At 36.6% G+C, this 18,411-nt stretch overlaps 3 protein-coding genes across 3 annotated transcripts; 2 read left to right on the top strand and 1 right to left on the bottom strand.

Moving 5' to 3' along the window:
* Positions 1-2,147: 2,147 nt before the first annotated feature.
* Positions 2,148-8,050, top strand: ccpg1 (cell cycle progression 1). Its single transcript, XM_079874163.1, has 4 exons — positions 2,148-2,270; positions 4,259-4,384; positions 4,741-6,059; positions 6,929-8,050. The coding sequence occupies exons 1-4, from the start codon at positions 2,187-2,189 to the stop codon at positions 6,942-6,944; spliced, it is 1,545 nt and encodes a 514-aa protein (XP_079730289.1). The 5' UTR covers positions 2,148-2,186; the 3' UTR covers positions 6,945-8,050.
* pigb (phosphatidylinositol glycan anchor biosynthesis, class B) lies at positions 7,947-16,972 on the bottom strand. The gene is made up of 12 exons (XM_079874162.1): positions 16,693-16,972; positions 13,611-13,740; positions 13,388-13,505; positions 13,214-13,318; positions 12,980-13,110; positions 10,884-11,024; positions 10,747-10,798; positions 9,892-10,103; positions 9,684-9,748; positions 9,388-9,601; positions 8,400-8,580; positions 7,947-8,162 (listed from the first exon to the last, which is right to left on the bottom strand). The coding sequence occupies exons 1-12, from the start codon at positions 16,805-16,807 to the stop codon at positions 8,022-8,024; spliced, it is 1,605 nt and encodes a 534-aa protein (XP_079730288.1). The 5' UTR covers positions 16,808-16,972; the 3' UTR covers positions 7,947-8,021.
* A 685-nt stretch (positions 16,973-17,657) lies between these two features.
* pigbos1 (PIGB opposite strand 1) lies at positions 17,658-18,411 on the top strand. The gene is made up of 2 exons (XM_079874164.1): positions 17,658-17,796; positions 18,034-18,411. Exon 2 carries the CDS (start codon positions 18,057-18,059, stop codon positions 18,291-18,293), a length of 237 nt encoding a protein of 78 aa, XP_079730290.1. The 5' UTR covers positions 17,658-17,796; positions 18,034-18,056; the 3' UTR covers positions 18,294-18,411.

The following is an 18,411-nucleotide window of genomic DNA, read 5'->3' as shown; positions in this document are numbered from 1 at the left end:
TGGAAAAAATTAAAATGAAAGTTGCTGAATTAAGACCACAAAACACATATTAAATATGTGTCCACAAGACTTTTGACTATTGGATGTTGTCCCTTTGAGTTCTAGCTTCAAAATTATGTGAAAATAGTCTTGCTTTATCGTTCACAAAAAAAAAATACATTGATTTAAATGGTGTAAAACAGGTTTTGCTTGGAAAGCCAATATGCGAGGGGGAGGAGTAGTTTACACCTTAGATTACAATGTCCCACCCACTCTGCATAATTAGCCATTCATTCAGGTGTGACACTGACTGAGCCACAATGCAAGGACAAAAGATGTATTTAGAAGAAGACTTATATTGACCATTTAAGATTTCGCTTACATCTCTCTTGTAAATATGTTTTGCTATTTTATTAAAAATGTTACAATTAAAACAATAATTACAATTTCAACAATATTTCAAGTGTACTCTTTCTTTGTAAAAAAAAAGAAAAAAAAAAGATTATAGGCCTACATTTTATCATATGTATTCATTAGTTTGAATATAGCCAACATTGGAACATCTAACATCTTAGTCTATGAATTTATTTTTGACAAAATATGTTGCTTATACAAATACATTTTATTTCAACATATTCCAGTCGATTTTTACTCATCTCAGTAGGCTATAGCAAAGCAGTTTATTCTTTCACACACAGACGCGCGATTCATATTTAGGCTAAACAGTCTTTACAAATATGTCCCCTTCATTCATCTCACAGAAAGGCGAGTCATATTATAGAAATGCGATTCATCTTTTTGCGGTTTACATAGGCCTACACTAACGTTATTCCATAACGTTATTCCACACGTGAGAAAAGAAAACAGCCTACCTCACTCCTCAGCGGAATCTGCTCCTCATTTCAGGAGATATTGCTCCTCATCAGCACTGTTCTGAGGAATCTTTTCTCCATAAGGTAGGCTATAATGTCTCACTCGCGAGGAGTCGCGACGCGCTTTGTTTACAGCTGATGTGGGCGTTTTACAGCTCTGAAATAGTTCTCAGAATTTGCATTTGAATAGCACGCGCTCTCCGGGGAGTGGTCACATTACTGTGAATTAGCTCGTAATGAGCTCGACAGGAGTCGCTCTCTTTTTATACAGATTACAGAAGCTGATAATATTTGTTTTTTATATAAATGACTTCATTTAAAAGATGCGATCTCAAGCTTTATGCCCGTGGGTCTGTTTGCCTGTTTGACTGAATTTTCGCGGAGTTATAGATCATTTTCGAACGCGTTTCAAATGGGAGTTTACTGACAGAGAGAAGGCAGAAATCGCATCATGTTAATTTTTCTTTATTTGTCAAAAAGCAAAACACTTTATTTTTATTGTGAGTATACAGAAAAAAAATAGAAACTGAACAGGATCGATTGATGTATTACACGAAAATGAAAGATCAAAATTAACAGAGCATTTAGTGTTTATTTTCATTGCTAAAAAAAAAAAACGAGCAAAACGCGCGGGCGCGTTTGTGGTCCCCAGAGGGTTAAGAGAATAGGGACAACCCTTTTAGACCATGTGCCGGGCACGCCAACCATTTTTCCCATCGTTAAATTAGCAAAAGTGTGCTTGCGCCGTGAGCTTTAGACCATGCGCTTAGATCATTAAAATAGGGCCCTTTATGTATATACATTACATTAACAGATACACAAAATACATAAATAAAAATGTAAATATAGCTATCCAAAACCGTTAAAGTTGTTCAAAGCACTCATTATTACCAATTTCGTAATAGTTGAAACAGAATATGTGTTGATTTTCAGTAATTTTTGTAAATTATTCCAGTCTGTAGGGGCAGCAAAATTAAAATCATAACTACCATAATAGCTTTTTCTTCTAGGAACATTGCGAATAATACTTTTAAGGTTTCTAGTGTGAAACATTACAAGGTTGGTTTAGCTAAATATTTTGAAGATGAACTGGTGTTAGTCCTAACAGTGTTCTATAAATCAACATATAGCAATGAAGTTTGCAAGAGATTTGTATTATACAGATTATATCATACAAAACAGCATGTCCAGATTGTAATTTTTCCTACTGAACCTGAACCCTGGTTGTGGGAAAAAGGTTGTGACCAGTTAAATGTTGCTGATATACGTTCACTATAGACAGTATTAATATCAGAATGTGTGTGTGTGTGTGTGTGTGTGTGTGTTCCAGGCACAATGCAGGTTCAGGAGAGGCAGAGGATTGTGGAAAAGAGCCGCGTGAATGAGCTGGAAGTGCCGTCCAAGAGAGAACTGGCCATTGTAAGTAAGTCCTGTCTGTCACAGTCCGCTCACTGAGCCTGAGAAAGACTGCAGATTTAAAAGCTGTTACTTAGATTCAAAGAATTGTTTTATCCTAGAGATCATGGAAGTAAAATAATGACAAATGTCTTTGAAAGAAAACATGTTGAACTGCACTAATTAAAAAAAATGCATTGCTTTAACAGTGCTTGCAATTCAATGCATTGTATTTTCAGGGCTTGCATTTTTGGGGGCTGAAATTCAACATGGTTTCATCAGCTTCATTTCCAAAATATTCAGTCTGTTTAAAAACAACACTCCATTTATTTTACTTTACAAATTAATTTCTACAAATTTAGTGGTTCAAATTCGGCTGAATATTCCACTTTGCACATTTGGGAACGGCAAGAATAGCAGTAGAGTACCGATGCTTAATCTCCATCTGCCGTTAGTCACCTAACCAGCAGGTGGTGCAAGTGGGTGATGACGAGAACCAAAGCAACAGGTTGAGCCATTCATTCATTCACCAAAACTCATTTAGAAATGGAGCTTTAGAAATAAGTTATGATTATCAGGGCCAGTATATATGCAGAAAAGCTGATTAAGACACGAAAGTTGCATGTATGCTTAACTCAAAGTCTTCATGTTTACTCTTTTCCCTTTGTACATTTAAGCTGCAATCTACACCACAAAGGAGATATAATGTTATTCCCCCCGATGTGCAGAACATACATTACATCTGAAAAAGACATATATTGCTCTCCTTTGCATTGTTTCCTTAAGTTATAACATGCTTGTGTGGCGTTGTGCTGCAGTACTGGGGTTGCCCTCATATCATACACTCCAGGATTCCCCCTGTTGCAGGACATTTTAAAAACATAATGTTTAAACACTGGCTGACTGGACTACCAGTGATATAAAAAGACCAAACTCAGTCAGTGTACACCTTATTGATGAAGCATACTATACACAGGCAAGCAGTTTGTTGTAATTTTACTTCCATCAGAGAGTAAAAGTAAGAAAATAACATCACACATCGCCGACTTAAGCTGACATTCATGGCTTCTGCATAGTGATGGGCAAAACTTATTTACTAGTTTGGATTCAATTTTCTGATCGATTACACCTCTCTATGTTTTCTGTTTTCTCCTATTTGTCACATTGGTGAACTTTGTTTCAGCTTTCATCATCCTGTAGCTTTTCTGCTGATAATTTCTTCTCAGATTCAGCTTTGTATGCTGAGATTTAGTGTCCTTTATCTTAATTTTGTTCTCCTTTATTCTTCCACTTCTACATTTATGTTTGACTGTATTGTAGTTATTGGTCTTTAATATTTTCCCCTCAACTAAAGAGGTTTATACCTTGCATGCAAAATCCCAAAGACACACTCTTTAAATTCCCTGGCTCTGTTTTTTAATGTATTTAATTTTTTTTCCTAATTATCAAGGATCTTTTCTAAATCAGACCTAGTTTTTTTTTCTCTTGACAAGCAGTACATAAGATATTAACATATCAGCAAGGATGAAAGTAAAGACATTTGTAAAGTTACAAAGATATATATTTCAAATAAATGCTGTTATATTTAACTTTCTATTGATCAAATAATCCTGAAAAACAAAATATATCAGTTTCCACAAAAATAATATGAAGCAGCACAGCTGTTTTTAACATTGATAATAATAATTAATATTTCTTGAGCAGAAATTAGCATTAGAATGATTTCTGAAGGATCATGTGACACTGAAGACTGCTGTAATGATGCTGAAAACTTTGCATCACAGTAATAAATTACATTTGAAAATATATTACAATTGAAAACATGTTATTTTAAATGTCAATAATATTTCACAATATTCCTGTTTTTAACTGTATTTTTGATCAAATAAATGCAGCTTTGGTGTGAATAAGAGACCTTAAAACATGTTCAGTCTTACCGACCTCAAACTTTTGAACAGAAGAGTAGAATTTAATAGATGTCCATTCTCACGGCCCTGTCTCTATGCATTTAGGAAGTGGTTGAAAATCTAAGAGAAAATCTAGAAGAAAAGCAAGACATGGTGCTGTCCCTCACAAGCATCATGGATAAGATAACTAAAGAAAACCAGCATCTCAGAGTCAAACAGGAAGAGCTACAGGTAACATGTCTCCATTAACGGTTGCTTTAACTAAAAACAAAGTATAGCTGCAACAAATTTCACCAATTTTTACTGGTTGTTGTTAGTATTATTTTAGTATGATTGAGATACTATAATTATTGTTTTTTTAAATGTCTATAGTTTTTATTAACTTTATTTCAGTTTTAGTTTTAGTTATTTTAGTACATCAATGTAAACTTAATTCAGATGAGAAATGTTGCTGAAAAAATTTTTTTTTTGTATATTTCATTTAATTTAAAGTAACAAAAATGTTACTTATGGTTTTAGTTTTACTTAACTTGGTTGTATAATGGACTTGACACATTAACAGTTTGGCTTCCTTTTTGAAAACACAGGCCCAAAGACAAGATTTATATGAGCAACTGACGCAAACTAAGAGTGAGATGGAGTCTCGGCAAAAAGATCTGACCATGGAGAACCAGGACCTTAAAATCACTCTGGAGCGAGAAGAGGCATCTCTCTCGGCCCTGCAGGAGGAACTGAGGTACCTGCGGGGACAGATCAAAGAGCTGGAGGAGAGAGGAGCCGGGACCGACTCAATCCTGTCTGAGAACCAGCGACTGAAGGGCTACTTGCAGGAGGAGAAACAGAAATTACGCAACTTCATGAGCCAAAGGGAAGCACTGATGGCCGAGGCTCAGGTGTTGCGGAAAGAGCTCGATAAAGAGCGGAAGGCAACGGACAAGCTGAAGGAAGAACTGGAGGAAATGAGTCAGAAAGAGCAGGATGTTGAGGGCAAGACGGATCCCGAGACTGAAGAACTGCAGGCTCAACTTCAGGAGCTCGAAAACAAGTTGAAGTTTGAGCAGCAGCGCTCTGATCTTTGGGAGAGACTGTACGTGGAGTCGAAGGAGGAGAGAGCCAAGGGTGACAGGGATGTAAAGACCAAGATTCCCAAGGATGGGATGCTAGGAAAGGTGAAAGAAACGTTTGATGCTGTGAAGAATTCCACCAAAGAGTTTGTGCACCATCAAAAGGAGCAGATCAAGAAGGCCAAAGAGGCGGTTAAGGAAAATCTCCGGAAATTTTCCGACTCCGTTAAATCCACGTTCAGGCATTTTAAAGACTCTGCCTCGAACGTTTTCAACCATGAAAAGAGGTTTCAAGCCAGGAAACCCGAGCATCAAACGTTTCAGCAAGAGCAAGGAAACAAACATGCCGAAGATTGGCAGCCTCAGAAACCTTTACACCGACATCCTCGCAAATCAACCATTGACTCTTTCTTTCCCGCCGATCGCAACACACGCAAACCTGGTAATCAGAAAGCCTACACCACTATGGGTCAGAAAATGCCACTCAAAGGCTGTTCGGGTGTTTTTGACTGTGCGTATCAGGAGTCGATGAGTCTGTTCAATAAGGCCATGGACCCCATTCGTGCAGATGAGTTTAACGAACTTCTGCGCAGTTATTTGCATAAAGAAGTCAGCCATTTTCACCACTGGAGAGAGCTGGAGAGCTTCATCAATAATTTCTTCCATAACGGCATCTTCATCCACGACCAGATGCTGTTTACGGACTTTGTTAGTGGCGTTGAGGATTACCTTGAGGAAATGGATGAATATCACAGTCTCAGCGATGATGTGTTTGAGGATCTGGACGACTACATATACCGGCACATATTTGGAGATACGTACTTAAAATACTTTGGGCCAAGGTAAGCCATTTTGTGGTGTTGAAATAATCTTCTTTGTTACTAAACTTTGGAGATATAGCTAGTGGAGTTATAAACATGAGCCTGCTTTACTTCCATAATTTGCATATTACTTAGCACATGACATTTTATCCATCAGGAATGGATTCTTCATTATGCTCTGTTTCTAATGTTTTTACAACGCAACTAGGTAACTTTTTAGTAAATATCAACACTTAAAAATTATCTAAATTGATAAGTACATAAAATTATGTAAAGGTAGTAAAAGTACTATAGTTTGGCAAATGTAGGTGTTCTTATACTGATGTTATAATTGTTTATTTGGGAATGATGGCAACGGAGTTAAATCCACAGGCCAGTGTTATTTATTTTTATGACCTTTTTATGTACTTCGTATATAAAATTGTATTTTTTTTATATTTTGAGTTAGCTTTTATTTTATATTTTCATTTTAATTTAAAAAACAAAAACAAAAAAACCACTGTGTCCTCTCTGGATACATTGTGTCACTACTATAAAAGAGCAACATTTATTGTATTTTTGAGATAATATCTGTAAAATTCTGTTTTAAACTATCAAAACACAGATTGTCCATGTACACTTGTATTAGAGAAATGCAAAAGTCTGTCTGATAACATGGTGGATAGCAACAATTGTTGAAGAGAATTGGCCACTGGCCAGTAATGTCTATGAGGAGGAGTTTAGCAAAGGGTCGGTTGGGGTTGGATTGTGAAAAGTGAACATTTGAACCCAGAATAGAGCCAGTGATGGGTGATTTCTTGTCTGTGATCATTTTTAGTACATACTAGCATGTTGTACTACATTTAGCATGTTCATAACCATGTTCATCTCTGTTGCTTCTCTGTCTGTAGGTCTGAGAAACAGTAGAGTCTGCATGTTGACACGCATGAGGCTTTGTGGCAAACCCTAAACAATTTCCTGTTTGTAAATTTACAGTCGTCCCTTCAAAGCGCCAGGGTCGAAGGGTAAAGTATATTGTCAGCGGCAACAGAGGAAGCACCAGCAGCCACGACCTCGGCCTCAGAGAACGAAGAAATGGAGCCAATCAGAACGCGACCCCAATCGGCAGTTCACAGATGTCAAAATAGAGCTGGGTCCCATGCCCTTCGATCCCAAATATTAAAAGAAACATTTTAGTTCTTTGTAATATTGCTCCTTTTTTTTTGCATTTGTTTTATCTTGGAGGAGATTAAAGAATGCTTTGGATTTTTGCACATGTAAAATACTGTTCTAATGCTGGTTGAATGATTCTAGTGTGTTTCTCTTTCTGCACTACAGTGATCGAAAATCGTTTTGAACGCATAACAAGTGGGTAAATTATTTTGATTCGGGCTAGTAACCAAAAAGTACCACTTTGTATTGTGTCATTTTAAATAATTCATTACTATGGTTTTCTAAACAAAAAAACTTATGTTCCAGTTTGATTAGGACCAAATAACCAATCAAAATAAATGATATTGAAAAAAAGCTCAGATGTTCAGATTAAAAATAATAATTAAAAGATTACGCATCATTATAAAGGTAACTTTGAAGTGGTCTGGTTTGACTGGTTGTCACTTGGCTGTTTTATTTGAGCATGCTAATCAGTTGTTAGTTCACTATTTCCCCCCTCTTTTTTTGTGTGTGTGGTTATCGGCTAAGTAACATTCCTTGTTTTGAAACAGCTGTAAGATGCACTAGTCATCTGCTCTAATGTAATTGAACACAAATGCACTTAACTGCTTAATGTTGCACTTAAACTGTAGAATAAAAGTCTTTCTATGCTTCATTGGTAATTGTTTTCCTGCTTTGACATATTAAACTAAAAACAGATCTGGATTTTACACTGGAAAAGTGTTTGTGATTCTGGTGTGAAATTAGAGACAATGTAACAAAACAAAAGCAAATCTTTATATAAGCAATATATAAATGGGTTGTATTTGCAATCGGTTGTACATCTTCAAACTATAAAAATGAATCAATCTTCAGTCCAGATCCTCTGGTGTATATTAGTATGTTTTTTCCCACCCGACCTTCAGGAAAGTGAGTGTGGAATAGTTCAGCTTGTTTGGTAAATCTGTTTTCCTCCAGGAATGCTGCAATCTCCTAAAAGAGAAAGAAACAAAATTAGTCTCAAGAAAATAAGAAGTATTTAATCAAACCTCTAAAATGAAGTATTAAACTGTAGGTCCTGCAGCATTTGCGGTCCAAACAAAAATGATTCCTCAAATCACGAGCAATTGGATTTACGACTTGCAGGGAAGTACCACCTCAGGTTTCTTCAGAAAGTGTAAACATCAAGTGATTTAATTTGACTACATTTAACTGCTTTCGATCTTTTACCTTCTCCAGGAAGTCAAACAGCACTATATGTGATGGTAACGTCGACTGAGATGGAAAGGATGTTTTGAGCCAGTGAAGAGGGTTGGAAAAGAACACGGCTGCTTCATCCACATACTCCTCATTTCCTGTAAGATCAGGTGGACACTCCAGGAAACGCAGTTTGAGGGGACAATGCAGGTGACTAGAAAACACAAGGGGAACCATGATGTCACATCATCATATTGCTTTAACCCTATAAAGCCTACAGTATCATATTTGATATGTAATTTCTAAGGCGTCTAAATGATCAACATGATCAAAACTTTGCTGAAAAAACTGTTTTGTACAAAATCTACCACATGCCTTCTATCATGTGATTGATTACTTTTTTAGCAAGTAAAAGGCCTTTTAGTATAATTGCAAAACCATATACATTCAGGTCGTGGTTCACGTGTTGTTGTTTTGTTTCTTTTTTTTTTTTTTTTGCTGTGAAATCTTTTCTGATTCTCATAAACTAAAGATAAGAACTTTTATATTGCTAGTAATATTTCAAGACGAACACTTACTGGACTTAGACAACTTAGATTTACTTGATTATCCATACACTTTTTTTTTTCTTATTTTTAAAAAAAAATCATGTTGAAAAGTTAGTATCAAATATGATACATCAGGGCTCTGATTAATGTTTATTTGTTCACCCCTTAAACATCATTGTATTACTTTGCATTTTGTTTTAAAACTACAGATTTGATCATAAAACTAAGCATTTAAATATAATTATGTAATACGTATTATCGGCAGATACTGAGCGACAACTGATATTTAAATGCATTTTATGCAAGTTGTTGCAAAGTTGTTCATCTTACTTTTTGGTCATATAAATATCAGCAACTGCACCAAATTGCAAATGTTTTTTCCTCCATTTTCATACTACATCATACTATATGAGCCATAAAAGCTTGAAACATTGTTTCTAACATGTTTGTATTCTGAATATGCAGATGCTCACCTGTACAGTGGTGTGGAGTGACAGGGCATGAGGAACAGCAGCTCAGTTGAGTTCTGCGAGTCGCTGATGTCACAGAGTCGTTGCAGGTCATGCATGACATCCAGAGTTCCACGCTGGTGAATTAAACCAGTATACAAGGCAGGAAACAGATTGAGCACCAGCAGTGCACCAGCAGCAGTTTTCCTCCACGCTTGTAGCTTCGCTAAAGATATACCTGTCAGTTAGAGCACACAAAGACTTTCAGAACAGTTTCAAATCTTCACAAACTGCTAAAATACTTGCCAAGAAATACTCACCGCAAAATATCATACAGAATGGCAACACTGGATAAATAAACCGGAACTCCTTGTGTGCGAGCAAACTGCAAAAAGCATATTTCATGAGATAAATACAAACGTAAATGGTTGTTCATGCAGAAGTTGCTGACACAATGCTATGGCATCTTGGCCTGACTCTATATGATATGTTGTCTCTAGATAAGCGTTACAGATTTTCTCAGTGCACCTGTAAATGGCTGTAGTCCATAAGATGGTTATTAGCAGGATTCTGTGCTTTTTGGTGGCCAGTGAACATCCGTGCATGAAGAACGGTAAGTGAGGTCCGATCACGACCAGCAGACCCTGAGTGAAGTACCAGTGCCACGGATGAGCTCCATAAAACTCCGCCACATTGTGCAGCACATTAAACTTAAGGAAGTTCCACTGGACAAAGATCCACTTCAGAAATACAAACACATGATGGTCATTCTGATGATACATGCAATTCATACTTCGATCAAAGCTTCATGTTTTCAGTTTCGGTATTTATTTTATATTTGTATATATATCCTAATATCTGACTTTTTTTTTATGCAAAATGCAGTTCTTTATTCATATCATTGTTATTCTTAAACTATTTTAAAAACATTTTTGTTAATTAAAAATGTAGCTGAAATAAGATCAAATACAAAATATTAGATGACAAACTTAAATGCAACTAAGTTTTAGTTGAAGTGCTAAAATTACTAAAACTGAAATGAAAAAAAAGTTAAATAGAAAGTAATAAAAAAACGACAAAAGCAAATAGCAAAATAGCTAAAAGTAAATTGAAAATGAAAATCAAAAATATTAATAAATACTATAATAGTATTTGTTATTTATATTATAATATTAAAATTATACTGATTCACATCTTTTGATTTGGGTTTGAAATATGACAGCATGATCTTTATGGACTTTGTGAGCAACACTATCTATTCCTCCAAAACCAGTAGTGTTTGAAATAAAAATCAATACGTTTGGTGTCTTGGGCTTTTTGTTCAGTAGAGAAATACACATTATTTTTTCAATCAGAAAGTCTGTAAAAGCAGTAAAAAAATACCTTTCCATAGAACACAGAGTCTATCAGTGTCGAGACGGCCAGTGCAAGAGCCCTGCACAAATGATGGAAACATTCATGACCTAACAAAGACTATTGCTGGTATCCAAATTACAAGTGAAAACAAATGCAACATGTACACAATGGGAATGCATCGCTGTGTGATGAGCTTCAGCTTGTTCTGTTCCCCACAGAAATGATAGAACAGCAGAGGAAGCCAGACGATCAGAGCTGTGGGACGGATGACTACGGCCAAGGACACCAGACATAAATACTTCCAGCTAAAAAGGAGAGAAAACGAAAAAGTTTAATCTATGAGTCTGAAAGGTTTGTGCAATCACTAGTGTGTAGTAGAGCTGCACGATTAATCGTTAAAAGATCTTAATCTTATTCCTAAATGACGATTTGCTGTCTGTTAAAGGTAGGGCAGGCAATGTTTTTCATAAACACTTTTTTGTTATACTGGTTGAAACTCTTCACATTCAGATAGCAAACAATAATAGAAGTGATCTAAATATTATAAAATGTACATACAGTATATCTTCTGTGGAAGTCTCAGGACCAAACAATGTTCGCCCAATCATTGCATTTGGTCCGAATGCAAAGATATGATGCCCTACCTGCCTGTCAACGTATGTATTTGCATATCTCCAAATGCTCACACAGAGAACACACGTCATCAGTGCGTTCCATGAGGCTATGCAGAGTTGTGGACAGTCACTGAGCGCTGCAAACAAACAGCAGCCACCTTTTACAGTTCCTCCTGAACCAAAACAACAAGTTCATGCCAAAACTACTGTAATTAGGAGATGGCAACCCGTGACGTTCTAGCCGGAGCTCTTCCCATCCTCAGACTCGGATTTATGCATTTTTGTAAACGCTGAAATGAATCTGCAGCAGTCAGGTGGTACAAGTCAGCACTCTTCAAGTTGTTTACATTCTTTGGGACATGAGGTGATTTAACTCTGTGTCTCGTAGCGCTTTGTGCTGTGCGTGTTCATGTGTTTTGGAGGAGGCATGGCTTTGGAGATTTTGCAAAATTGCCTACCCTACGTTTAAACCTTTGACAGGTACAATTTCAAATTTGCGCTGGTGCTGCTGCTGAGACAGGGAGAGCAGTTGTCATATATAGGTATGAAACAGCCTCACAAATAGTCTTTTCAACCACACAGTATCAACATTTCTGTGTTACAAACATTCAAATGACCACAGAAGTACTGGGATATAGGTTTATAGTTCAGATATAAACACTGATGTCTACGATAGCGATCAAAATAGAGCTTCAAATAAAGATTGTATCCATTACATCGTTACACCAGTAGGTGACGGCAAGTGACTTAATGTATTTGTCATAAAATCATCCATTCAAGAGATTCGTTCAAAAACGCTGATTCATCTAGTCTCTATGAGTGACTCATTGAATAATTCATTAAAAAAGTTTTTTTTTTTTTTTTTTTTTTATCATTCAAATTAAAGGAACCGTATGTAAGAAATGTATTTCAATTAATCATAAAATGGCCCTGATATGTCACTAGACATTAAGAAATCATGTTCATTTCAAATACTTATATCACTGACAACAGTAGTCCGGCCAGGATATTGTCATTTAAAAGTGAAGTTGCAGCCCTCAACTGATGTTGATGTTGTCATGTTGTGTTTTGGCCTGATGCTCCACCCTCCACCTATCTACTAATCACGAAGTCAGTAGTGTTTCGGCATCCGGGTTGCCAGCTCTGCTCTAGTTACCACAGCTGCAGCTACAAACGTGTCGGATAAAAAATGTCTAACGTTACGAAACCTAAAAGACCTCGTTATGAATCCGAAATACGCAAAACATCTCTCATGAAGCATACACATAATTAACAGAAAAAAAAACTTACTGTGTAGGACTCGTCACTTGCCATTGGAAGCTCCTTCTAGCAGCCTACGTTCCTGCTGGATCCTGCAGCCTAACTGGCAACCTCGAGTCAGGGGGAGGGGAAGGGGATACACCGCTCTACAGTAATTTGAAAGTGATTGCAGTACCAGTTTTGGCCACAATCTTACATACGGTTCCTTTAAATAAATCTTTTTTTGAATAGACTAGCAATTAACATTTTATCGAAACCTCTAGAAAATTACATGTTATTTTGTTTTGGGAGAATCGTGATTTCTATATAAAACAAATAAATCATGATTCTAAATTTATCCAGAATCGTGCAGCTCTAGTGTGTAGATAGGACACTAAATTATGCACCTTTTGTGCATTTTGGAGCCGGGTAACGGGTAAAAGCAAAGTGCCAGGGTGGTCAGAACCGTTTCCATGGTGTTGGTCAGAGTCCGACTGCAGCAGTACCAGGTGAACCATGAACACAGCTGACAGAAACACTAAGAAAACACAGCAGAACTGAGTGGAACGAACACAGAGCATTCAAGCTTAATGCATTGTTTGTGTATCTGCTTGATGATTATCAAGGGAACATCATCTTACTGTCCATTTGGCTACATCTGGGGTTTCCCACTGCAGGATGAGGTGGTACAGCTTCACGTCGGCATATGCCGCCAGCAGTGCCTGGAAAACACGTGGCAAAAACACCTGCAAAAACAGGTAAACATGTTAAGAAAACATTACACTTGCTGTCAATATAATACATTGAAGTCTTACCAATAGATACACTGTGTCATAATTCAACAGATCCAGGAGTTTGTACATCAGAGCGAACAGGAGAGGATAAGAGTATCCTCGGATGCCTTCCTTCCATTCCCAGGTCTCGTAGCCATAAGTGAGAAACAGGTTAAGGATTTAATTTACAGTGAATGTTTCTAAAGTAAAGTATTATATTAAAACTAAACTACTTTTTTGCAGTTCAGGCCATAAGCAAGGATATCTGAAGACCATTCGATGGGAAATCTCAAGGGACTGCCAGTACTCATCTGGGACGAAGCTGGTCTGAACAAGGAGGCAGTTGAGCAGGCGGAATATGATAGTGAAAACTGAGACACTGATGCCAAAGAATTCTGCAGAAATGACAGTTAGCAGGTGCAGATAGTAGAAGCAGGGTCACTGATGACCAATATAATGCTGATTAATATAATGGATGTTTTACTTTACTTTAGTTTAGTTGTAGCACTAATTCTGTAGATTTGAAGATCATGCTTTTCCCTATTATTGTTGAATCACGGAAGCTACACCAGATATTTTGCCAAGAGATCTCTATTTATTATTTTATACATGTATCAGACATAGGAGAGAAACAAGCATAGAAGAATAAGGCTACATGGGAGGTGGTCTTCATTCCAGATTTCTCTATTCCCGATTTCTCTATCCCCTCACCCCATCATGCCAGCTGTAAATGGTTTCTCTGTGTTTCTCCTCCCTCTCACCCCCTCATGCCTCTATGTTTCTCCTCCCTCTCACCCCCTCATGCCTTTATGTTTCTCTGAGTCAGTACAGTAAGGATTGAGCTTATATACACCACTGAGCAACTTTCAACTTCCTTGTAAGGTAGAAAAACATGTTGCTTATGTTTAAAAATGGGACGTATACCTCATGCTTACACATGGTACAATCCACTTTCCACATTAAGAAACTATACCTCGGTGTATACATTCGTAGTACATTTGTATCAGTTGAAAAACATTCATTTCCTTGTAAAGAACAGACCAACTGTACACATTTGATGTATCATATCTCTGCTCAGTGAACGTTGCATTGCATGTCCATGCAATCTATAGTCTAACTCATACATTTTAAACTTCATAAGATAATACAAGTGATTATGAATACTAATAAAGAATACATAATATTGATACTTAAATATTGATATACAGATATATTTAATAATGAAATTATATTAAAAAAATGAAATTGTAGGCTAGTCTTGAATTTCTAGTTCATTCTCAATGTGAGTTTCATTGGACATTCATTGCAGTTTAAAAAAAATATAGCGTTCTAAATTCAGTGCAAGAAATACTATCATTATAAATACTTTACCATTTAAATGCAATTAAATAAATATATGATAAATACAATTTAAATAGCCTACATATTTATTATTATTATTATTATTAATATTATTATTTATTGCAGGCAGTAATTTTGGGAGGGGATAGGGAAATATATTTAATTGTCTTAATAATATACTTCAATATCTTTAGGATTATTATGTCAAAATGTAATGTTTTACGGTATTTAAACAATATTCATGTTATATATATATATATATATATATATATATATATATATATATATATATATATATATTGCACAAACATTTGCACAAACTGCACAAACATTTGTTCTTTAACTTGTAAGAATACACATTTAAAGGGATAGTTCACCCAAAAATGAAAATTCTGTCATCATTTACTCACCCTCAAGTTGTTCCAAACCTGTATGAGTTTCTTTGTTCTGCTGAACACAAAGGAAGATATTTGGAAGATTGTTTGTAATCAACAGATCTCGGTCCCCATTGACTTCCATAGTAGGAAAAAAATATACTATGGTAGTCAATGGGGACCAAGATCTGTTTGGTTACAAACATTCTTCCAAATATCTTCCTTTGTGTTCAGCAGAACAAAGAAACTCATACAGGTTTGGAACAACTTGAGGGTGAGTAAACAATGATAGAATTTTCATTTTTGGGTGAACTATCCCTTTAAGTGCTGTTAAGTTATTAACGAGATCCATACAAGTAATAATAACTCTTAGAATACAGATATAGACCTAGTGCAGCTCGTATGTAAACAAATCACACGCGGCTGTGTTGATGGCTGGGCAGCTGTTAGTTACAGCGTTCAGGAACCGTTAAGCAGAACTAAATTAATATTGTTATTACTGGTAAAGTTACCGGGTAACAGTTAGGCTACCGGACATTTTCTCACCGGTTCCCAACTCCCAACATCTGTGCAACTGTCATTGTACTGTAGCCTATGTCAGCGTTGCATTATCTCATCTCACCAACAGTTTAATACTTTACTCACACATTCAAACGTAACGTTAGTCAGAGAAGGGCCTCATCTTTCTCTCCGATCACATACGTTCCGAAACACTCAAACTGCGCTGCTTTCACAGATGCTCCAGTAATGTGCCGCCACATTTTTAGCTAAAATCCAACGAAATGGCTGACTTCGTTTAAATGTCAAAGAACAACAGTTGCAAAAAAAAAAAAAAAAAACTAAAAAAAAAACCTTCGCAAAGACCCGGCCCCTTTAGTTTCTGTTGCTATGTCCGACAAGCTACACCGCGCTCACGCCAAACCATGATCTCACGCAATGAAAAACACATCGCACAGCAGACACACTGACAACACGCTGACAGACAAGACAGTCAGGTTACTTTTGATATTAAACAAAGTCTCAACGTTAAAATTTGGTCATTTTTAAAGAAATTTAGACAATACCGTTTTGTGGCTCTGTAATGTGTCTTGACAGATCGATGTGGTGCCTCAGTTAAAGCTGCTCGTGAACCGATCATCTCTTCCTTCTAGTTAATTTATAGCATCAAATAAACATGAATGAACATCAGAAGGAATGTAGTTTTAACTGCGGAAAGATGTCAGTAGGCTTACTCAGTACACTCCGTTTTTTCAAGTTCAAATCCTCCAACGTTGAACTCTCCTGACTGCTTTGTCGGACAAAAAAAAATTTCCGCGGATTATGATTGGCCAGATCGCCTGTCAATCAAACTCCCCGTGAAGGGTCGATTCTCATTGGCTGTTACCCGCCAATTGCAGAATTCACCCGCATTTGGCGTGTGGTCGGGTGTTAATTTCAGGCCCTGTATTAAATGAACGATCTATGTGCGCAAAACTGTCTATTTATATAATGCAATATCCATGTTACAGTTCCCAGAATCCAGCCAATTTATGTTAATTTAATGAAATGGTTATTATCTATTATTTGATTTTCTTCCCATTAAAACACTTTTGGCTGTAAAGTGAGTCTAAACCCCAGGTTCAGGACTCTCACCAAGTGTTTGAGGTCTCCTGTCATCTGTGCTGTACAGAATGGAGCTCCTCTTCCTCAGTCTCACTGATTCACATGAGGATTTGTTCTGTTTGAAGCGCTCTCGAATCTTTTCCATGTCTCCACATTAACCTCAAATGGGGTTCAATGTTCAGCATTTTAACTCCGACTGTAAATGTTCATTTTCTAGCGCTTTTACTGAGTGTTTTCTGCCTTAAATGTGGAACCTGGATTCGTCATACTGTCTATGGGATTCATTTCCGTGTTTGGGTCATGGTGTCTCGTAGATGTATAAACATAGATTCCTCATTAGCGGCCGTTTCATCAATACTCGTAAGCCATATTGGAGCGGTCCGTGAACAATCGACTGAGCGTCTGCAACCGTAACTTAGTTAGACGCATGCATTAATATCTATACATGAAATAGACTCCAGCAGATGATTTTGCTGAACTAACACAAATACAAGAAGACGAAGACATCAGCTGACACAACATTAAAAAGTAACCATAGTTAAAGTAAAAATATTAAAAGTACCTCAGCAAAAAACTATTGTTTTAATACTTATAAAAACACAAACCAAGACATTCTCACATGTGAAAGGTTATCGCATTTCTTCGGGAATTTAAATCTCGACGGTTTCGGGTTTCACAATCATTGATTCTGTGAGTGACGGCACGCTGACCGTTGCAAGATGGCGGGCGCACCTACGAGTCTGAAGCGGTGCAATGTGGATTCTACGTATATATGTCTATTCTACGTATATATGTCTATGATGGCGACAGTCCCACAGTACCTCATGTAATAAAGACATAAATGCAGGTTTTGTAACGCTTAATATGTAATGTTTATAATAGTTTTAGGTTAATTTACATATGTTTCGTGGCTCATTAAATAGGCTCTGAAACATTATTATGAATGTATTTAAAAAAAAAAGGTAAAAAAAAAAAGGCGGAAATGTACCCGTCGCATTTGGCCTGCGTGAGTTGCCGTAGTCGGTCGTTCGTCCTTGTCTTACATGTGTTTTAACCTTTTTTTTAGTCTATGGTTTTGACTGTTTACGTATGTCAAAACTTAGTTAAATTTTGGAAAATACTGAAAACATCAGGGTGAGTAAGAAAAACAGTAATTAGACGTTAGACGGTAGAAAATTAGACGTGGTATAATGTTGTTATCGTAGTGTTCCTGCGTAAGCTTCAATGTTTAATATTGTCATCTACAATACACGCTGATGTACTGTAATGTACAGAATTTGTACATCATTAATGCATATGCAAAATACTATTAACAGAAGATCTGATAAACAATATGTAGTAACTACTGAATTTTCTTTTTTTTCTTTTCAGGAGTGGGATGTTTTGTGTCTCTGATGGGCTGTGTTCCTAAGATCATGTTTGGAAGACGGATTCCCTTTAATCAGATAGCAGTTGCTACTCTGGTTGGAGTGGTGGGAGGTGTGTATATATACAGGCCTATATTTGAGGCACCCAGAAAACCTCCAACAATTGCACCAGATCAAGACCTCAAACCAGACTCAGAGGAGCAGAGAGCGGAAGCCACCCAACAAGAAGTACAAGCAAATGCATCTGCAACCAAAGAATGTTGATGAACAACATTTTTGTGTGCGAGTTTTAATTTAAAATGCTTGTTATTTTGATATACTTTGTAAATGGCCACTAAAAGGTTCTAAATAAAATGCCTTATTGTCACTGCAAATAAGCAAA

This window comes from Squalius cephalus (genome assembly GCF_949319135.1).
Source record: "Squalius cephalus genome assembly, chromosome: 6".
Taxonomy (NCBI): Eukaryota; Metazoa; Chordata; class Actinopteri; order Cypriniformes; family Leuciscidae; genus Squalius; species Squalius cephalus.
The sequence above is the reverse complement of the archived record's forward strand: the minus strand, read 5'-3'. Positions and strand labels throughout refer to the sequence as shown.